This window comes from Prionailurus viverrinus, chromosome B1, assembly GCF_022837055.1.
Source record: "Prionailurus viverrinus isolate Anna chromosome B1, UM_Priviv_1.0, whole genome shotgun sequence".
Taxonomy (NCBI): Eukaryota; Metazoa; Chordata; class Mammalia; order Carnivora; family Felidae; genus Prionailurus; species Prionailurus viverrinus.
This window is the reverse complement of record NC_062564.1, coordinates 44292322-44315126: the sequence shown is the minus strand read 5'-3', so window position 1 is coordinate 44315126 and position 22805 is coordinate 44292322. Positions and strand designations below refer to the sequence as shown.

The following is a 22805-nucleotide window of genomic DNA, read 5'->3' as shown; positions in this document are numbered from 1 at the left end:
TTCAAGCTCTGCCAGAGCCCATCTTTCTCAGCGCTGGGGACTAACTGGACAGATGCCTCACCCCAGCGCTGCCCAGTTTGCAAGGGGCAAAGTCTTTAAATGAAGGCAGTGGGCACCTCATCTGGCAAGGGGAAAGATGAGAGTCCAAGTGAACTGACAACCAGGAAAGAGGAACTCTGAGACAGGAGCTACCATTAAGAGGCAACAAGCCCAGGGGCACCTGGGTGGCTCAGACCGTTAAACTTCCAACTTCGGCTCAGGTCACGACCCAAGGTATGTGGGTTTGAACCCCACGTCGGGCTCTGTGCTGACAGCTCAGAGCCTGGAGCCTGCTTCAGACTCTGTGCCTCCTTCTCCCCTTCCTCTGCTCGCACTCTGTCTCTCTCACAAAAATAATAAAAAATTAAAAAAAAAAAAAAAGCGGCAACAAGCCCACCATGGGGGCTTCAGGCAACTGTCTCCCCTACTTGGCTGTCACCAGCTGGAAGTCAGAGCAAACCTCCACAGTCAGGAGCAGCCGGGCTCCAGAAGGCCTTTCTCTGGGAGGAAACAGTTTGGGATTTACTCCAGGCCCTTAAGAGCCCCGTTGAGCACTTAACTTTCAGCTAAATCACTTGGGGCCAGAGGGGAGGGTGTAGGGTGAGTGGGCAGAGAGAAGAGAATGTTTGCAGTAAGTCTGTAAATGAGCCATCTTTCCAGAATGAAAGGGAGGCCTGGGCAGCTGAACTCGGGAGACCAGGAGCGCCAGAGCAGCTGGACTTTCCCCGGTCAGCAGGGAGACACTTGTCTCGTTTCCAGGCTTCGGGGAAGGAAGGAAGAGGCAAAGGTGGTGTCTACAGAGTGAGCTGGAGCTCCCAGTGGCCTCAGAGGAACCAGGCGCTGTGAAAACAGGGCGCAGCTGCTGGTCAGGCTCTCTGACCCCGGACATGGCCCTCCCGGATAATGACTCCCCAGAACTCACTTCTCCCAAGGCCATCCATCACCACCCCAGACACAAGCCATCACTCACTGCTTCTGCCTGACCAGGAGCAAGCACCCTGGCTAAGCCCTGCTGACCTACCTCCATGCTGGGGCCACAGCATCCAAAGGAATCCTTGGCGCTCTCTCTTCAATTCCCGCCCACCCCAGACTAGGTAGTCACAGAAACCAGGTGACAAAATCCCAGCCTGATTCTTTGTTTGGGCTCCCTCCCCTCCCCCACCCGCAGCAAGGGCTCTGGACAGCCATTTGTTCTTCCCTGAGAAATTCCTCCTCCCTGACTTCGGGGAGCTGGCTGGCAAAGCCAGAGTGGAAAATCAGTGAAGCTAATAGTGTAGCAATGCAGAAGCCAGAGCCAAGAACACAGCCCTGGAGTGGCTTTGCTGCACTTGCCCAGCGTGGTCAAGCAGGACACGTGAGTGCTCCTCCTTCACATTCTCTCACAGGCTGAGCACTGGGTCTCCCTACCCCCATCCTGTTCAGCTCAGCACTGGGAACACTTGCAAGCACGCCCTTTCAAAAACACTCGGGCCTCCACTCTGGGGAAAAGGATGTGGGACAGAGTGGATCCTTGGGGGAAACCTGGTAGGTAAGCACCCTACAGATTTCAACCGACTTAAATCCTGCACCCTTGTTCTCAAGTGGGTCACCCAACGTCGCCTTCTGCTCCATGTGATTCCACTCGCCTTCTGGCTGCGGGAGGAGAAACTCCTTCTGAACATCCAGTGTGCATTCAAAGCAGACGGATGCTCCTGGATGTGTGCCCCAGTACAGCCACGGGACACTGGTGCCCCGGCCATACCAATCAGCTGCAGCCTGTCCAAGGCAGGCAGTGGGATACCCTCTGGTACCTATTTGCGGCTCCCCCTGCAGCCAGGCTGAAATGCATACTCCTTAAGGCCAAAGACAGCTGTGGGACCCCCTGGTGGGTTGTCTGGGGTGGCCGGGGCCCTCCCACCTGAAGCTGGGGCAATGTCTCTGGTACTGCTTGTAGCCACCCCACCACGGGCGCAGGTTTTGTGGAACACAAAGACAAAGCCTTGCTTTGTGGCGCCCGGCATCGAGGGGGCTTGCAGCCAGAAATGGAAACGTGCGGCTTTTCCATTAAGGGTAACCTCTCCCCCTTCAACCGGCCACCAGACTCCTTCAAATCTGGGTAGGTGGGAGGAGCAGGAAAACCCCAGCCCATTAAATCGCTTATTAGTTGCAGGTTTCTGAGTATGTACGCAAGTATTTTGAGACTGCAGGTCTCACACTGTCCCCTTGACCATGGGGTTTGGGGTGTTTAACCCACGTTACTACTGGAAAGGGGGCAGGACCCCCAGCCCCAACTGCAAGAAGCAAGCAGTTTTGGATTCACCCACGTGCTTTTCCAAGTCTTATTCTAAAGGAGAGAAAAATACACAGACACAACCCTCCTCAAGCTCAAAATGTATTTCAAGTCAGTATTTCTCCTTTCAAAGGCGCATTTCTGCACCTCCACCCATGACCCAGGTTTAGTCTTTCCACACAACTCCCTCTCCCTCCTTCCTCAAGACCTGCTCTGAAACAAGCTTAGCCTCTTTACGATCCCAAACTAGAGAAAGGAAAGGAGAGGGAGGGACCAAGGGAGGCTGGTTTTCCTGGAACCCTTATTAAATCAACTTTCCAAGGACAGCCAGAAACTCCAGGCCCTCCCCACTCCCTCAGGAGCATTTGCAGACTGGGGGAGGGGCTCCCAACACACACACACACACACACACACACACACACACACACACACACAATTACAGAAGGCCCTTCTGAAGGGGAAAAGCTCTCTGTGGGAGCAGAGTTTGGGGTTTAAACTTTTGCACAAACCTTTTATACACAGATTATAGTCTTTTCTGAGGACAATAGCAGCATTATTATTTAATAATCAGCAGGGCCAAGACCATACAGTGATACTTTACCTTTGTGGGGTACCTTATGGTTTACAAAGCGCAGGGACAGATTTTCCCTAATGACCTCCCAGCAATTCTCTGAAGACTGTGGGGGGCACGTACTTTGCTATCACAAAGCTCAGGAGGGGTAAAGCTCTGTGAAAGAGCCACACTGCACCCACAGGGGGACTTAACCAAACAGGGATCTGGGACTCGTCCCCGGAGTCCAGTGGACTTCCACATCTGTGTCCTAAGGCATTCCACACCACCCAGGGAACAAGCCCCTCACCACGTGCTGTCTTCTGTGGGGTCCCAGGAAAAAGCACTCACAACTGTCATTTATTGCCCACTGACCATGTGCCAGGCACTGTGCTGAGAGCTCTGCACACACTCTTATTGGATCTTGGGAGCAGATGTTCATTATCATTATATTTTATAGAAGTTCCACACACAGGAACTTTCCCAAGAGTCAACAGCAAGAAGTGGTGCCAAAATCAAAACCAAGGCAATTGAGCAAACCTTATGTCCACACGAGACTTACACACAGATGTTCACAGGAGCTTTATTAATAATAACCAAACCTGTTAACCCAAGTAGCCATCAACCGGGGAATGGCTACACAGTCACCACATAATGCCATTATTTGAAATTCTAGAAGAGGCAAAGCTAGTCTATAGTGACAGAAAGTAGATCTGCGGTTGCTGGGGTCAATGCTGCATAGGTGACTGAATGCAAAGGGGCCAGAGGGAAGTTTTGGAGGTGATGAAAATGTTCCCTACCTTGACTGGGGTGGTAGTCACATGGGACATTATATTTATCAAAACACACTATACCCTTAAAAATTGGTATATTGGGGCACCTGGGTGGCTCAGTCGGGTAAGCATCTGACTCTTGATTTAGGCTCAGGTCATGATCTTATGGTTTGTGGATTTGAGACCCGAGTGGGGCTATGCACTGACAGTGCAGAGCCTGCTTGGGATTCTCTCTCTCCTTCTCTCTCTCTGTGCCCTCGCCCCCGCTTGTGCTCTCTCTCAAAATAAATTATATTAAAAAAATGGATGTTATTTTTCAAAATGTAAATTATGCCTCAGTTGATTTTTTTTTTAATGGCGGTCTGACTTCAGTCTTCACTGCTGCAGAGCCCTCCTAATAGCCCCCTCCACCTTCCCTATTCCCTCCCTTCTGTTCCTGGCCTGTGTTTCCTCCTCATCAAAACCTTCAGCCCCCTGGCTCCACCCTCTATCACTGCCTGGACTTCCTTTCTCAGTTAGGATCCACAGCCAGTGGATTCAGTGAACCTCTCCACACCCACCCGACCCCACAATTCCTTGGGCCTGAGACCCATACCATTCACTTACTCCATTCTCCATTTCTCAAGGGCAAAGGAGTTTGATAGAGAAAGTTGAAGAAAAGAAAAAAAAGCACTTTAGGGCCCAACATAAATTCATATTCTCAAACCTCATCCAAGCCCTCCTTGCTTTTTGGACTCCCTTATTACCGTCTACACTGTGGCTGATCCAAATCTCTGCTCCTCATAAACCTTCTGCCCTAACTCACTCCTTTTACCACCCAGAGTTGACAGCCAACCTACTGAAACCCACAGATTCTATTTCTATAGTGTCTGCTGGTTTTCCCTTCCTTTACAACTCACGCCCCCCACTCTGGTTCCTTCCTCTAGCTAGACATTCAAAACAAACAGCTGAACAAACAGCTAACTTGTCTGTCTGGCAACTGTGGTAACAGCAGTAATAACTACCAAAACTTTACCTGTAGGTGTCTTATCTGGGTACCTCATTTAATGCTTTTTTACTGTCCCCATTTTAAAGATGGGCAAACTAAGGGGCGTCTGGGTGGCGTAGTCGGTTAAGTGTCCAACTTCGGCTCAGGTCTGATCTCACCATTTTTGAGTTCGAGCCCCACAAGGGGCTCTGTGCTGACAGCTCAGAGCATGGAGTCTGTTTCGGATTCTGTGTCTCCCTCTCTCTCTGCCCTCCCCACCTCACACTCTGTCTCTCTCTCTCTCAAAAATAAATAAACATTAAAACATTAAAAAGAAAAAAAAGATGGGCAAACTAAGTCTTAGTGTGCTTGAGTAATTTGTCAAAGCAAGTAATGCAGATATTAAATGGCAGAGCAGGACTCAAACACAGACTTCTTCCCATCTATCCAAATTCAACTGCCAAGTTAATTTTCTGAAAGCTGGATCCACATCACTACCTGCTCAGAACTTTTTGAGATTCTTAGTATCTACCCATTTATTCCCAGTATCTACTCGTTTAAGCATAGTGTCCTTAGCAGGGTGTTAAGGCCTTCCATATGCTAACGCAATTCAATTCTTCCAGGTATTACTCCCCACAACTACCTACTCACCAGGCAAGTCATTCTGTATACACCTTATACATCTTGCCTCAGCACCCTCATTCATGCTAGTCTACCTGGAATGCCCTCTATTCCCCTCCAAACCGACCCCCCTTGGCTGTCATCCAACAAACCCTCACCCATCATCCCTCTAGACCCATCTCAAATGCTCTCTGCTCTCCTCTTCCTCTGCATTTCCACTGCATTGTTATGACTCCACTGTGTGGTTAAAACACGGTCTACCTTGTATTTAGTTACCTCTGTACTTATCTTCCTGATAATAAACTCCCTGTGGGCAGAGATGATCTCTCCCACTTTGGATCTCTGGCATGTTCTAGCTCAAGTCTTACGTTCAGCTCTGTCTCCGAATGCAAAATTAGTCTGTGTGGTTCACCCAAGCACACCTTCCAGAAAGTCTCATGTGATCTTCCCCATCACCATGAGAGTAGACAAATATTTTCACTCATGATTTATCACTTGAACGGGTCCTGACAGTTGAGACTGATGGTTCTTTAAACTCAGCCACTACCTCACATGCATACCTGAGCCTCTCACCCACTGCCTGCCAACCTTCGTATTTGTGTGATGAGCCACCGAGTCACAAGCCACACTACCCTTTGGCAGCAGTTAAGTTCTCACAGTAGGTTCTCACAGGCCCCTGAAAGCCACTAGGTGTGTTATATACCTGTAACCTCCATGAAGTACTTTCACAATTCCAGTAAATCCCATGAGCAAGTCCTTCTCATTACTAATAATGTCCGACTTTGTAAGAAGCTATAGATCTCCAGGAGCATCCATGCACCATAATGCTCCCTGGCTTTCCGTCTCTCTGAAATCCCTCCAGTGGTGCGTATCCAAAGCAAACCGCTCGGCAGGCTTCCAACCACAGCCTGTCAGACATGGCCAAGGACGGCAAAATGGCAGGCACGTGGCCATGACTGCCAGCCCTCAAAGAAGATGGAACAATTGTCTTTGGAACAATTTTCTAGAAGCCAGGTCTTTATCAAGCTCCCACACCCCTCAACATCCAAGTGCTAAACAAACAAATTCATAGGTCACTTGTGCCCCATTTTATATGTCATCTAGGTTGGGGAGTCAGCTCTTAGATCCCAATCAGAAGTTCTTTTTCAGGAAGAGAAAAGCATATATTTCCGCCCTAAGCAGGTCACCTCTGGCAAATGGACGTCACTAGCCTTTATGACCCCAGCCTCTGCTGAAGCTGGGTGTGTTTATAGCCACGTGCAAACCAGCCCAAGTATTTTGGAAGCCTCTCCTACAAAAAGGAGCCCTTTGCTCCATCCAGGGTGGAGCCTTGCCTTCCTGGTCAACCACAACATCACCTTTGTCCTAGCCTGCCAGGTCTCTGAGGCCCAGGAGTCCAGGCTGACCCCTCAGCCTGTGCCTTACCTTGTTCGGGCAAGGTCGGGGCTGGCCTGGCAGTGCAGAGTGTGGCTGTGACCAGCACAGCCAAGAGGAGGTACTTCCAGCTCCACATCCCAGTTCTGCAGTTAGAGGTTGGTGACCAGGCTCCACACCTCCATGGAGACTCCGTCTTGAGCTTGATCCTCCTTTTCAAGCTGACTCTAAGGAAAGAACAAACCAAAAAGTTAGGAGAGTCTGCGTGGGAGGGGGGAGATAAGGAGAAAAAGGAGTTAACGTGTGTCGCACAGTCACCCTGTCCAGAAGGGTGCTTAAAGCAAAAACTTACTCTTAAGGCACAAAAAAGGGAACTGTGGTCCTGCCCCAATACTGAATTTGAGGTTATAGGCCTTAATTAGACAAAACAGTGCTTTAATTCAGCTCTCCGACTACTTCCTGAGTGTGGGCTACATGGCAAGCCTTGTTGGGAAAATTGTCGTGAAGTCCTCCAAGGCAAAAGCCCCAAGATGATTTGTGCTGGGAAAGCAAAGAGCCTGGTGAAAATCCCCAAGAGTTCCGCCCCTTCACAGGCAAGGGCTCCGCAGAGTGTGGTGGGGCTGCGGGAGGCCCCCGCGTGCTGGTACCCCTCCCAGTACACACTGCACTTCCTCCAGGGCAAACCAGCCCTTTGGTGAGGGGTAGAAAAGATGAAGAATTCTGGAACAAACCAAGGACTGGGAAACCAGTACAACGCTGACCTTCTCTGGACCTGTGCAACCAGGAAGCTGCAGTGAGTGATCTCCTGGGTTCTTTCTTTTGGTCTCTAACACCACACACATCGCAGGGATCTCTGGTTCTATGAAGTTCCCGTATGGACAGAACACAACTCTCACCAACTCATAAAGGACCTCAAAGCACAGAACCATGAGGTGGACGCAATGCCCCTCCCCGACGCTGCAAGATGTCTAGCAGAAATGAATCCACAAGTAGGGACAAAAATGGTTACGCTGAAGAATACGAAGGTCCTTGCCGGGACCCATTCCAAAAAGCACGGACTGTAGCCCCTTACCCTCCTCAGGTTTGGAGTGGTAAAATTTTAAATACCCACTGAGGGTCTTAAGGATAGGATCGTTGCTGCTGCTAAGCATTTACCAAGTGCTAAGACTTTCTGGGCCCTGTTTGGACTGGGGTAGGAGTGACGTCTCCATATTATAGGTTGCTTCTGTCCTAAATGCTCCAAGGAACCATCCAAGTTATTTGGAGAATCCACTTCTCCGGAACATGCCCTAATGTGGTGCTTCAGCCCTGCCTCCTTGGAGCAGACAGGGCCCCTCATGAGTGAGTCAGTCCCCATGAGTGAGTCAGTCCCGGTTGGCAGAAAACCCCCCAGATTCTTGGCTTTGTTCACAGGCGCTGGCTAGTGGGAGGAGGCATGTACTACCACTAGCTTCCTTCCAGGGCTTTACTAAAATTTGATAACTTCAAAATCGTTAAATAAATAAACATTTCTCTTTCAATGTTCTAAATTTAGGAAAGGGACTTGAAGAGACAGAACAGAATATTTACTGAGCACCTACTATGCATGAAGCATGTACTAGGTAAAATATATACTTATAAAACATCTTCTCTTCCTCACTATACACTTTTGGGGGTAGGAATTACTATTCCCCTTTAAGGGATAGGGAAACTGAGACTCCAACAGGTCGAGTACTTTGCTCCTGGCTATGCAGCTGGTAGGCAAAACCACCAGGACACTCATCACTCATTTTTAATGCTAAAGGACAGGGCCCAGGGGGCAAGTAGGGGTAAGCAAATCTGGCTCTACCTGGCGCAAGCCCATTTTCTCCAAAGAGCATCTCTGTGTCATAAAGAAACCAAGCATTCATGGACAGACCCAAGGTAGCTCTGGAGATGGGAGCGCCTCAGTTCCTTCGCCTGAGAGAAGACCCTTGGAAGCAGATCACAGATCTGTCTAGGACCGTCTAAGGGCCGAGGATGGGGCACGGTCCCTGGCCTGGGACAGAAGCGATGCTTGCTACAACAGGGCGTCTGTAAGCCACATCCCACATCTCATTATGCCCCCAAAGATACACCAAACAAAAGATACAGGCTTGTCATCCAGAAAGGTACCCCTGGCTAAGAACCTAAGCATCACAGGAACCGCCAGAGTAATGAATGAATTTTCAGTATCCAGTGGAAAGGGTGGTACCATGCTGAGGCGATTAAGCTTGTTTTCAATGCAGCAGACAGGCGGCTTCCACCACCACTCAGCCACTCTCTCCCCCGAAAAGCCGCTCCGGCTCCCTCACAGGTGTGGCTGGCTGTGCTCAGCTCTGCTATCAGTGCATGTCAAACTCTTCTAGCTGCTTCTCTCCAGCTCAACCCCAAAAAGGTGCTTCTCTCTGGACCTCAAGTCCCACATCTGTGAAACAAAGGACGTCAAGAAAACCCTTAGCCTCCCAGCACCAACCCCTGGAATGAGAAGGATCCCCATTCCACAAACCTACAGAAAACACGGTGACCCAAACCACCAGTCCACATACTGTCTGGGACCCTAGAACTGTCACCTCTTCCTTTACCACACCCCCCTCTCCTTCTACTAATTAATGAATTCTTAAAATCCCCTAGGGACAGTCTCCCTCCTTCACTGCTGGACAGATGTGACCTGCAGCCTTGCAGGTGTACTCAGAAGCTTCCTAAGAGACCTTGCAGCTGGCTCTACCCTCAGTCTCTCCCATACCAGTCAGGTCTCCGGGGACCTGAAGCACCCCCGCCCCCCCCCAACCCCACCTGGGCACGGAGGTCCTCAACTGGGGACTGGAGGGGGGGACACAACCTCTGCGTTTCCCCACTTGTTGGAGGAGGTATTTGCCCAGCCTCCATCACAGGTGGTTAAGAGATCATATGGGCAGCATGGGTGAAAGAACCTACCCTCTCCTAAGTACAAATCCATGTAAGGAATCATAGACACTGTGCTTTGAGTCATTCCTGGCCAGCACTCTGTAACTGGTGGCAGAAGACACAAACTTCCTATCTTTACAAAGGTACTTCTCACTATCTTCAAACCCTATCCTCTAGACCTAGGTATCCCATGCAATGGCCACTAGCCACTTGTAGCTGCCAAGAACTTGCTTGGAATGTGGCTAATGTGAATTAGGACGTGCTAGAAGTGAAACATACACACCAGACTTCAAACCTTGGGTGTGAAAAACAGGAAGGTAAAGTATCTCACCAATAATTTTTTACATTGGTTACATGTTCAAATGATAGCATTTTGGGCTTATGAGGCTAAGTTAAATAGATTATTAAAATCTCAACCAAGGAATTAATGAAAGTGAATTCCACCTGTTTCTTTTTTCTGAATTTCAAACATGGCTACTAGAAAAATCTAAGATTACACGTGGCTCGTGTTCTATTTCTTTTTTTTTTAATGCTCATTTTTGAGAGAGACAGAGTGTGAGCTGGGGAGGGGCAGAGAGAGAGCAAGACAGAAAATCCAAAGCAGGCTCCAGGCTCTGAGCTGTTACCACAGAGCCCGATGCAGGGCTCAAACCCACAAACCATGAGATCATGACCTGAGCTGAAGTCGGACGCTTAGTGGACTGAGCCACCCATCGTGCTCTATTTCTATGGGACAGCATGATCCTAGGCGATCTTCGTGCTCTGCCCTCTTCTTTGCCCTTCCCCCATCTTTAATGGGCCAAGCTTTCTTATTCTCTGAATCCCATCTCAAAAACAAAACAAAAAACAAACAAAAAAAGCCCCCTACCTCTTCCACAAGTCTTTCTTGAGCCTTCTAGCTGAGGCTCTCATTCCTCCGAATTTCCAAAGTATCATGGGATCGCAAGCTCCTTAAGAAGCAGGGTCTGTGCTTGACTAAACTTTCGCTTAATACCCTTAGCACCCACGATCTGCATAGCAGATGCTGACACATTTGTTCATTGGATGAGTAAGTGAATGAAGGAAAGGCTGATTGAAAAGAAACTGATACAGATCTTTTTTTTTTTTTTTTTTTTTTTTTTTTTTTTTTTTTTTTTAGTTTACGTATTTTGAGAGAGAGCAGGGGAGGGGCAGAGAGAGAGGAAGAGAGAATCTCAAGCAGGTTTCATATTGCTGGTGCAGAGCCTGACTCGAGGCTCGAATTCCCAAAACGTGAGATCATGACCTGAGCCGAAAAGGGTCCTACGCTTAACCCACTGAGCCACCCAGGTGCCCCCAGATACTCTTGAGGAAAAGAGGTTGCCAATGCCACATAAAAGCAATAGTCAAGTACTCCTTCTTAGCCAGCCAAACTCTATCTCAAAAAATACCAAATGAGGGGCGCCTGGGTGGCGCAGTCGGTTAAGCGTCCGACTTCAGCCAGGTCACGATCTCGCGGTCCGTGAGTTCGAGCCCCGCGTCGGGCTCTGGGCTGATGGCTTGGAGCCTGGAGCCTGTTTCCGATTCTGTGTCTCCCTCTCTCTCTGCTCCACCCCCGTTCATGCTCTGTCTCTCTCTGTCCCAAAAATAAATAAACGTTGAAAAAAAAATAAAAAAAAAATACCAAATGAGACATTTTCTAAACATTTTGATTCCTCAGAATTGAGGAAGTAACATCAAAACGTTCATCCCTTTAGATGGGAAGAAGACTGACTTCTTAACAGAAATGGTCGCACTCCCCCAAAGTGAGTATTCTCTACTCACTGTTGAGAGTACCAGGGCAAATAATTAACAGACACCTGAAAAAAGTTATGCAGCTCAGCTTGTAAAATTTTTGTTGGTCCAAGGGAGACACTGTTTTTTTTAACAATATTTTATTTACTCATTTATTTTTTGAGCAAGAGAGCACAGCAGGGCAGGGGCAGAGAGAGAGGAGAACACAGGATCCAAAGCAGGCTCCATGCTGAGAGCATAGAGCCCAATGTGGGGCTCAAACTCGGGAACCATGAGATCCTGACCTGAGGCAAAGTCAGACGCTTAATGGACTGAGCCACCCAGGTGCCCCAATAGAAACACTATAAATGTTGAGTCTTTATAAAAAATGTGTCCAATGTCCTTGGGAGGGAGGTATACCAAAAATTAATAATAATAAGTGAAATACTAATTGCTCCACCATAACCTGGGAAACCTTGCTGTTGAAGACAAAATGGACTGGTGGAACACCACCATATTCACCATATTCTTGGAGTTGTTCACCCAAGTGACAGCTATTTACCTGGGAGGCGGGGGGGGGGGGTGCACAGGGAAGACCAAATATAACTTCTTTAATTGCAAGAAGTGGTAGTGACAGAGAATTTCTGTTTAAGGTAAATGCAAGCTGAGGGAAAAAAGCACATATGCTGGCCCAAGTCTGGAATTTAATCCTCTCTAGAAACACCAGAATCTTCTCTAAAGCTCTACATCTGGACTCCCACCAGTCCCTGGTGCATCCAGACCTTTGACAAAGCTCTTGGGAAGACAAATGAAAGGCAAATTTCCCAAGAGGAAATTAAACTCATCTCAAGGGATGAGGCTTTTTCAGAACAAGACGTTTGAATCAATTCTATCTACCTTCGTTGACTCTAGCAGGCTCAAACTTTCTCAGGAAGCTCTTCCCTAACAGCCATCTTGATGAAAGAGATTTAAAAATGGAGGCAAATAGAGTGTGTTCAGAGAAGCTGGCTCATGGGAGCAAATCCCCTGCTTTAGGAGTCTTTTTTTCAGGTCAATGCCCCAAACACAAAGCATACAACCAAAAGCAAAAACCCGCAGATTTTCCTTGGGTCTCCATGGCTGGAATCTGCCTACTCAATGCTCAGTGTGCTCTTCCTGCCCTCTGGAGTCCAAGCTAGCTCAGGCTTAGGTATACCTTGATGTACTCTAATCTCCCTCAAGACACGAGGGACAACAGCATCTACAATGTTCCTACTCTATTTCTTCCTGTGCTTTTGCTTCACTTGCTCTTCTACTGGAACTTTCTAAGTTCAAGGAACTTTGACCAAGGAAAAGAAGTACCCAAGGCTGTCTACTTTGGAACCAAAGTAAGCGGTGCCCCCTCTGGCCCAAATCCCATTTTGTAAAAACGTCTACAAAATGGGCATTTGTACAGGCACGGTAAATGCAGGCAGTGAAAGCACACATGTCCAAGTGGCTCTCCATCCGGATGGCCCTCATTAAAGAGCTGACACTTGGCTATGACTAACAGTGAATGCAACAGATATTTCAAGGAGCTTGTCACTGATGCAGTATGTAACCAACCCTGCTAGAGCCAGGCCCCAGCAACCTCCTGACCCCAAACACCCTGTGCTCCTCCAGGGGTCAGCGGCAGCCCTGGAGCTTCTCCCAACTGGGGTGGGGTGGAATACATAAACAAGTCATTAGAGGGGCAGGCCATCAGGACAGACAGTTGGCAATGGCTCTCCCTTGGTCACTGGAAGGAAAGGAGATGACCCAGGCTTGGGGGTAATTAGCTAGACTGAGACACGTCCCACGGGGCCCTGCTACTTAACTTTTAAAGCCTCAGAGAGGAAACCAGGAGGCTGGGCCCAGGGGGAAAATGGCCACTTTCTGCTAAACAGTCTCAAGGCTAAGGTCCTACAGTTTAGACGCTATTCCAAAAAAAGCGCTGGTCCGGAGGTGCAAAGGGCAGGGCACATCTGCGGAGGAAACAGTCACCTTAATTACCATGTCTAGAGAAAGTGCGATTTCATTACAGCCTCCAAACTACCGCCCAAAGGAGGAAACCAGAGAAGTGTTTTCAATTTGAAAGAGACTGGAAAAGAGAGGGTGAGAGCGACCAACTCTCCCCACCCTCCCGCAACTTTGGACCATAAGGTGCTTTCCTACCTCAAAGGCTATTACAAAACAAAAACAAAAACAAAAACAACACACACACACACACACACACACACACACACACACACACCCTCAACAATCCAACGCCGCGCTTTCAACCCTGTAGCCCTTAAGAGGTAAAATGTCTCACTTCAGTTTCCAGCCCACAGAACGACTTTAAAACGCCCAAGGAGAGCCCCCAGCAGCAACAGCGGCCGCCCCCCTCCCATGCCCCCCGCAGCTGCGCCCCAGGCTCGCTCCAGGGAGGGTGGAAAAGGAACGCGTGACGCCACCACGGGGCGGTCAGACACCGACGGCGAGCTACGGACAGGGTCAGAAACCCTGGCTGCTCCAGCTCTAACTGAAGGGACGGAAAAAGGAATGCTATGGTTCCAGAAACTTCCGTCAGGGCCAGTTCTGGGTCAAACCCATGGCCAAAGAGGCCACCTCCAGCAGAACCGTTCCCAAGTGCCACCGCCCCTAAAATCGTGGCCCCATCTCCCACGACGCCTTTTTCCGGCACAATCTAGACAGCATCTCCACCATCAGATTCGAAATAACTTGGGATCCAGAGTAACTCTCTCTTCTCCTCTCCAAGTCTCAAAAAATTTTTAAAGAGGGAGGTGGTAAGGACAAGTTGAAGAACAGCAGTTTTAATCTGGGTGAGGGGGAAGGGAGGGAGAGGGATGTTAATGTGGCTGCGGTGTGGGGCGAAACGGAACCAGATGCAGCTGCTACATCTGGAAAATGGGGGAAAAAAGTGTTGGGGGAAAAAGACACCGCAGAAATTTTTTTGGTGGACCAATAGCTTCTGGGCCCAGAAAGAAGCAAGCTTCAACCACCACCACCCCCTCCACCCCCGCGCGAAGGTGTCTGGCTGCCTTCATAGGATATGTGTTAAATGAACTCCGTCTACAATGCCAATAAATTCCTCTGCAAACGAGGGTTCCTCTTTTCCCAACCCCAAACATAACGGGAGGCGGGAGCAGGGCGGGCAGAGGGTCTGAGCCAGAGAAGCAACAAGCAGCGCTGCCGAGTGAACCGCACCGGGCAAAACCCTCATCCCTTCCCCCACCTCCTAGAACCAGATTGGAACTGAACGTTCCCCTCCCCCCCCCCCCACCCGACCCCATAATGGGGCTTAACATCACCCGCTGGGAGCCCTCCCTTCCCCAAACTTCCGACCTTTTCTGAGATCGACTAAGTAGAAGAACCCCCCCCTGGAAAAGGGAATTCCTTTCTCGCTCTCCGCTACAGCCGATTCAGCCATTTGGTGACGACACCTCCTTAAAACCTATTCGAGGAGAGGCTAACCTACCCCTCCACTTCCTTCCTTCTTCATATCCCCATCCACCCACCCGCAACTCCGACCCCAGACTTCCCCGGGGTGGGAAAGGACTCAGAAATACCTCGGGTTTTTACCGTTCCACCCAAAGCTACCTGCTGAATTGGGGTGAGTCCCCACTGGTGGACTAAAAAGAGATGGGCTGGAATGCAACACACACACACACACACACACACACACACACACACACACACACACACGCACACCCCACCTCGCTGCCCACTCCCGCCCTCCCTCTCCAGTCCGAGGAAACCGAGAGCCGCCGCCGCCGCCTTCGCCCCGGCCCTGTCCCTCCCAGGTCTCACCGCGGAGCCGCCGCCGCCTCGCCAGCTCCCCAGCGCGAGTTGGCGGAAAAGTTGGGCGGCAGGAGGAGCGGCGGGACCAGCGCGGGGAGGGGGCGCAGAAGGCGACGCGAGCGGGGAGCTGGGAGGGGAGACAAAAGGGGGGCGCAGAGCGCTGGGAAGGGAGTCAGGAGGTGGAGGGGGGCGCGTAACCAGTGGAGGGAGGCGCCGGACCCAACTGGGCTGCGGCGGGGGAAGCGCGCAGCCAGGAGGCTCCAGCGCCGGGGGCCGCTCGGGACGCCAAGCCCGCCCCGGATCTGCGGGCGCCGCGGCTCTTACCTCACTCGGCGCTGCGGTTCCGCCTCTGGAGAGTCCGCCGTGGCTTGTGCGGGCGGGCGGGCGCCCGCGTCCCGGGCTCCGGCCCGCCGCCCCCGGGCTCCGCTCGGGTCCTGGCGGGGCCGCGAGAGCCCCGCGGCCGGCGCTCGACTCCCGGTGGCGCTCGGTGCTCTGCGCCTCCAGCCCGGGCGGGAACAATGGAGCCGGAGCTGGTGCCCCGGAGGCGGGGCAGGGGGAGGGCTCCCGTCCGCCGCCCGGGGTCTCCAGACCCTGTGGCCCCCCTCTCCGGAACCCGGCGGCGGCGCCTCACGCTTCTCGCAGACCCGGCTTCATCGCCCTGAGGGGTTCCCGGCGCCGCGGCGTGCCCGACTGCAGCACTAGGACGGTGCGCGCGGCGGGGCGCCCCTCGGACCAGCGAAAAGTCCTCGGTCTCCGCTGCTTTTCCAGCTGCGGCGCGCGCTCGCGCCCGGAGAAGGCGAGGTCGCCGCAATGCGCTAAGCAGAGTCTCGGTCCAGTCGGGACGTTGCCGCCCAGCTCAGGGCACAGCCTGGGCTCCTCCGCGCGCTGCGGCTGGACCAGAGTCCGGGCTCCCGCTCGCCGCCGCCCGCTGCCCAGGCCGCCGCAGCAGTACCCGCAGGAGCGCTCCGAGCGCTGTGCGCCGGCGAGGCGCGAGGGCTCGCTCTCTCACTCCCACCCGCGCTAGTCCCACCCCCTCCTCCTCCCCCTGCTGCTGCCTGCTGGGCCTTGTAGTTCCCAGCCGCGGCCCCCGAGCCGGGGGAGCGGGCCCAGCGGCGCGGCGCTCTGCGGCTGCTTTGCTGCAGCCTGGTCTCCCTGGGCGCGCGTGCCCCTGCATCTGAGCACCGCCAGGAGGGCGCCCGAATTTCAGGCAGTGGACACAGAAGCGGTTTGGGGGGTGAGGTGGGGAGAGGCTGTAATCCCGAGGTTGGACTCGCTAGCCCCTGCTTTGGAGTCGCACTTGACTGTGTGCCTTGGGGAAATGATTCACTCTAAATCTGTTTTCTCTCTATGAAAAGGTGGATAATAGTGCTTTCCATATAGAGTTGAGGATTAAATGAGGGCCTGCCACATAGTTAACACTCAATAAATACAAGCTTTTTTATTCACGAGAGGATCTATCCCCTCTTTAGACCCTTCCCCTCCATCTCACTTGCCCCAGCCACAGAGTTTAGGTTTTGAGGTCCACGCAAAGATGGGCCCTGTGAATTCTACGGCACCATTCTTGGCCTCCAGAAGTCTTCCACCTGCAGTGACTTTTAGGAAGCAAAGAGTGAGCGATGGGAGCTGGGCATGCTGTTGGTTTGGAAATTAGACGGAACCCACCCAGAATACCCGAAGAAAAGGCTCTGTGGAACCTGAGGAAAAGTGGCTCAGATGCCCTTTCCTCTGGATCCTTCCCCTGTAAGCTAATGGTTCCCTAATCCAGATGGGCACTAGTCCTCTGGGGAACTTCTAAAAAAATACAAATTTTAGGACCTGCTCAGACTTCAGGAACTAGGCTGTGCCAGGAAGGGGTCAAGAGTCTATATTTTTTTCTGAGGCTCCCAGAGTGCCAGGTTGGGGCCATTGGGAGGGTGAGAAGTGTGCCACAGGAAGTATGAAAGATATCTCCATTCTGGTCCCCTACTTACAAACTGGTTGACTTTGGACAAGTTATACATTTGAAAAAAATCAAGACTTGTTTACCTATTTCCCCCTAGCTGGATGATTGTCATGAGAATCAAAGAAAATAATGGATGTCAGTGCACCAAGTGTTACACAAATACAAGTCACTATGTCAGTTAAGGTAGGGCTGATACCTCATTGCCACCCCCCACAAAACCCCTCGAACTTGTGGAAGCTGGAATACTGAATGAGATTAACCACCGGCACCCCAAATGTAAGGAAATGAGCTGTTATTTTTCTATTTGACCAGCATGTGAAAGAATAGTGACTATCATGGTGTCGTTCACATAGTAGGAGATCAATAGATGTTTATTGACTGACTAGAGATATTCAATAAATATTTGTTGAATGGATGAGTACATTAAAAACTAAATAAAAAGCAGGAACACACGTATTTGCAGAAGAAATGAATTTCAGCCATGGTTATAGATTTATTCCCCCTACAAGCCTATTTCCGCCCCCCCCCACCCACCCACCCCGATCCTTCAACTTTTCAGCTCCTAATCAGGCTCTGTTTATCCTCCCATAGAAGCTGCTCTCCCATTAGACCTTCCTCATTTTAAATAATGCTTATTCCAGACACATAAGAAAGCCAAACTCACATCCCTCCCCCTTAGAGAGGTCTTCCCTGCCACTCCCAGCCCTGTCAGTCCCTGGAATTCTCCTGACCTTCTGGTCTATCCCACTGATCTGACACTTAACTTTGTTAGTCATCTTTTTTAAACCTTTCTCTCTAACTAGTTTCCAAGCTATACCAAGGCAAGGATCCCATGTAAGTGTCTGACTAGTTTAGGGAGCTACTTGGGAGGTGTTCCATACGTATTTGTTGTTGGTGGACTTGATGAGAGTAGCGAACCCGCCAGAGGAGGAAATACAACTTGAGGGAATATAATTGGGAAGTCAAGCCAGGGAGAATCCAGTGTTTACGTCAATATCCAATGACTATTTTCCCACTCTATTACTCAAAGACAATATATCCCCCTTCCTCTCTTATGAGTCTCCTAAAACGGGGAGTTTTTAATCCAGCCTTTTTTCCCCCTTTGATTTGGAAGCATTTTAGGAGTACCTTGAACCCAAATGAGAAGGCTGAAGAACGTGTCCTTGATTGAAACAGAAAGAGAATGATCTAAAAGTCTGTGTGCCTGCTACTGAGAGGCATAGACATACTACTGAACAAATTTCTCTATAGATTTAGCAAGAAATCAAAATGAAAGCAAGTGGCCACCTTGATAGCTCTCCTCCCTCCAGTTCTCAAGGAAACAGCCAATGACAGCAGAATGGAGAAGGTGAGAAACCTAGGAAAGAATGGGCCATCCACAGACTACAGACGCGGCTCCTGAATAATTGAGAGCTGGCTGCTTCCTTCCAGCCCAACTCCCCTTCCCAGTGGCTCTTCCTCCCCCTTGTCTTTCTGAAATGCAGACCCTTCACTTTAGGACAGGCCCCAGGACATTGAAGGGAGAACATCCCCAGTTCTGAGTGTCAGCCCTGAGTGGCTCCAGGCAACGGGGGTCAGCCGGCAGCTCTGGCGGCCTCTGTCCTGCTCTGAGGACTCCTGGCACCTTGCCTCCCCACACAGAAATGTAATCTTCCCTCCGAGATAACAAAGAGCTGGGAGGGTCAGGGAGGATTTGTAGGCCCCTTGCCCTGCCAGCTAGATGTCTGAGGGGGAGACAAAGGCCCTCATGCTCCAGGACCTGATAACCAGTTGGGGGCCTGTTGCCTCCTGGATCTGTGGGAGGAGGGAACCGGTGCTGAATGAAATCGAGGGAAACGGAGCTCTCCCCAAAGCCCCATCGGTTCTCTTTGTTTTGGATGCTGCAGAAAATCCCTTCCTTCTTCTGCCAGCCACTTGTGGCCTCACAGTTCTTCCACGGAGAAGGGCTGTCTCCCCAGCGCTCCCCTGCTCCATCTGAGTTTAGTTATCTTAGGGCCCGACTGTTCCCCCCAGAGATAAGCACCCGCACTACACTGGACTGGTACCGCCGAGTTAACACCTCCCTGTCACAGGAGTAGTTAGGAGAGAGGCAGGCAACATCTCTATGGGGTCGAGGTTGGGCCGGAGAGCTGCTCCAGCCGGCCTTGGGAGTCCCTCAGACTAGAGGGAGCAGGCAGCGTCGCGGCTCCCAGGACTGGATGTGGGATGGGTTTCAGGAGGAGGGAACTGTCTGGGTTTTTGCCTACAAAGTGGATGTTCACAGGTCCCTGGGAGCAGGTGGGCAGCCAGGCCTTTTGCCCCAGGCCCCTGGAGTTAGGAAGCAGCCGTCAGTTACCATCTGGCTGCCATTTGGTGACCCCTGGCTGCTCTGGGCGCAGCTTCAGCATATCGGGGAAGGGAGGGTCTTGTTTGGCTTAGTGTTTTTGTAAATAACATTTCACTCTGTCCTACCAACTGGGAGTGGGAAAGGGAATTTGCAATAGTGGCAGCTCAGCCTGTCTGGCCCTAATGCAACATTTATTCCCCGAACCTTGGGGTGGGGAGGGGGGGACATGTCTCATGTGTCAGGCACTGTGCTAGGCACTGTGCATCCCAAGATGCGAGAGGAGGGTACAGTCTCAGGGAGCACCCAGTCTTGTGGCAGAGACCCAGCGTTACAAGCAGTGCCATGCCAGGAGCACCTACAGGGTGTTTGAGAAAGAGAGATCAGGGAAGGAGACGACTGGGGGAAGTGATGCCTGAATCTTGAGAGACAACGAGCAGCATGTGGAAGTAGACAAACTCATCTGGGGTAACTGAGCAGTGCAAGACTGGAGAGTATATGCAGAGGCATTGAAGCTTCTATATGATCTTGCCCTAGGGGGGATGAACTCAGGTCTCTGGGATCAAACAGGTTTTGGTCCCAATTCTGCCACTGCTTTCTGGCTGTGTGATCTTGGGCAAGTTACTTAACTCCATTTCCTCAGGGGTGTCATGAGAATAACAATGGTACCTCTTCTTCAAAAAACTGCTGAAAAGATTAAATGAGATAGCACATATACTTGGCAGAATGTTGGGCACATAGTAAGTGCTCAATAAATGGTGGTCGCTGTGGTTCTATTTTAGCCCAAGAGCTTTCCTGCAGCTCAAGACACCTCTTTAAGAGTCCATTTTCCAGGTATCTTTGTGGTGTTATTATACGGTCACCACCACCCTCAGATTCTGTGTCCCCCAAGACGGGCTGCAAAAAACTATTATTTTCCCTGCTAATCTTCCCCTTCCTTGCTGACCTCACAGGACAAGCAGCCCCTTCTGCTGTAGGTTTTACTGTGAAACAGGAAGACGACAACAGGAACATGTATGTAGAAGCTAACAGAACGTATAAAACCTCAGAACCATGTCCCTTGTCTAGCTTTCAGACTCCCTTCAGAATGTTCACTAAGAACCAGCTGGCCTTTTGTCCTCTGCTTTTCTTCCAAGCTCCCTAAACTCTTCCCTCTTTCTGACTCCAGCTTACAAACCTTCTTCCAGTAAAAGCGGCTCATCCAAAGCACTGTGCTGGGGACTGGAGAGGTGACAGGATGGCAGGGGCAGAGCGGTGGACCATTTGCATTTCTGAGGACTCCCCAGGAGTAAGAGGACTTGGTTCCTCAGGATTCTGCCCGGCCTAGGAACAAAGATCAAAGTTTCAGGGTTAGACAGGGATATCTGAGGATTCAACTTTGAAGTGGATTCCATCCAAGGATATGCTAACAAAGTTGCAGATGACCTCTCCTGGGTTGTTAAGAACTTTTGGTGATATTGGAACGGGTGGCATCAGGGAGGAAGAGAATTTAAAAATAGACAGGATTCCCCCAGGTAGGTTAAAAAAGATAGATATGTCTTTTAAAAGATTAAAAGATGAAGGTGTTGTGAGGGTGTGGGAAAACGAGCGCTTAGAACCATTGTTGGTGGGAGTACCGCTTGATAGCCTCTTTGGGGGCCATTTGATAATATATATCAACATTTAATGGGTATACATTTTACATACTCTTTGACTCAGCAATTCTTCTAGAAATATAATGTGTAGATGTCCTTGCAAATGTCCAGAAAGACTGTGTATATAATACATATACAGTGATAATCATTGCAGTATTGTCTGTGACTGCAAAGCACTGAAAATGTACATGTGCACCATCTGACTGTTCTTCCATAAGGGACTTGGTGAAATAAATCATGGTACACCCCTAAGTGCAAAATTGTGCATCTGTTAAAAGGAATGAGATGTATCTGTATGTACTAACACGGAGGGGAAAGAGCATGAAGCTTTGTATTGTGTATATAAGAGATCATTTGTGGGGCACCTGGTTGGCTCAGTCAGTAGAGCTTGTGACTCTTGATCTCAGGATTGTGTCTAAAAAAAGACATCACTTGTAAAAAAAAAAACAAAACAAAACGACATGGGCACATACACCCTCACATATGCAGACACCTACACACATATATGTTTATCTATATATAGATACCTAGAAGGAAACACACATATACACAACTGATGAATTGATTAACTAGGAATTCAAGGGGTAGGAAGTGAACTTTTAGACTACGCCCTTTGGCACTATTTAAAAATTTCATCATGTACTATACTTTTCCTCCCTAATTGAATTTCATTATTCTGTTTTAAACAGAGCAAAGATCTATTAAGCAAGCTGTTAATAGTGGTTTTGTTTGGGATGTGATTACAGGAGGCTTACTCTTTTCTTTTTCCTTTCCTTTCCTTTCCTTTCCTTTCCTTTCCTTTCCTTTCCTTTCCTTTCCTTTTTTTCCCTTTCCTTTCCTTTCCTTTTTCTTGTTTGAGCCTTACACTTTCTTTTTTACATACCTTTGTATCATTTGAATTTTTTGCAAGGAGTGTGTTCACAGGGTCACCTGGATGTTTGAGCGGGTTGTGTCCTGTGTGAGTATTTGAGGGGCTGACATGCTGTGTGCTGTTGCAGGGTTACGTCTGCCCAGAGGAAGTAGTACCTTCTTCCAACCTGCTCAGAGGCATTTGGCCCTGACCGTGTACTACTTTTATGATTAGCAATTTAGAAAAAGCAAACATGCACTAAGTGATATAATTTTATCTTTGGGCAAGAAGAGAGATTGTGGAGAACTGCCCTGCCAGGTGCAAGTCCATTTGGACAACATTTAAAAAATTTTTCTTGGGGTGCCTGGGTGGCTCAGTCGGTTGGGCTTCCGACTTCAGCTTGGGTCATTATCTCACAGTCCGTGGGTATGAGCCCCACATTGGGCTCTGTGCTGACAGCTCAGAGCCTGGAGCCTGCTTCAGGTTCTGTGTCTCCCTCTCTTTCTGCCCCTCCCCTGCTTGTGCTCTTTCTCTCTTTCAAAAATAATAAAATAAAAACATTAAAAAATGTTTTGTTTTGAGGTCACAAAGCTAATATTTAATGAATGTTTGCTGTGAGCAGACCCCTTGCTTTTACATCACTCATCTCATTTAAACCTCACAGCAATAAGGTAGACACAACTCTTAGGTCCCATTTCACAGGTGAGAAAACTGAGGCTTACAGAGAGGAAGTAGCCCCACAAGTGGTTAGGTAAAGAAGCAAGGCTACAAATCCAGACTGCCTGACTCCAGAGCCTTTGTTGCTAGCCATTTCACCTCAGGAGAAGAGGATGCTCTTGATTAAGTGTCTACAGAAGGAAATTTAAAACCGCTCTTCCTTTAAAAAATTCAATTATAAAAAAAAATGTTTAAACCACACCAAACGGAACTGTAGCAGTTTGAGTGTGTGTTTTAAAGAGAACTTGTTACTAATCTGCTTGAATCAACACCTAGGCCATTTTTCTAAAACAGTTCAGCCTTATAGGAT

At 49.8% G+C, this 22805-nt stretch overlaps 1 protein-coding gene across 7 annotated transcripts in view; it reads right to left on the bottom strand.

Moving 5' to 3' along the window:
* FGFR1 (fibroblast growth factor receptor 1) overlaps nucleotides 1–15640 on the bottom strand; it is a 50610-nt gene extending 34970 nt beyond the window's left edge. For 5 of the 7 annotated variants that reach the window (XM_047855356.1, XM_047855357.1, XM_047855360.1 and 2 more), the window contains exons 1-2: nucleotides 15354–15484; nucleotides 6645–6820 (exon numbers count right to left, since the gene is read on the bottom strand). In XM_047855356.1, coding sequence (XP_047711312.1) covers nucleotides 6645–6732 — 88 coding nt within the window. In that variant the 5' untranslated portion in view covers nucleotides 6733–6820; nucleotides 15354–15484. Of the gene's footprint in view, nucleotides 1–6644; nucleotides 6821–15353 lie in introns of all 7 variants that reach the window. The other 2 variants (XM_047855358.1, XM_047855359.1) reach the window with 1 other exon arrangement.
* Nucleotides 15641–22805: the final 7165 nt, after the last annotated feature.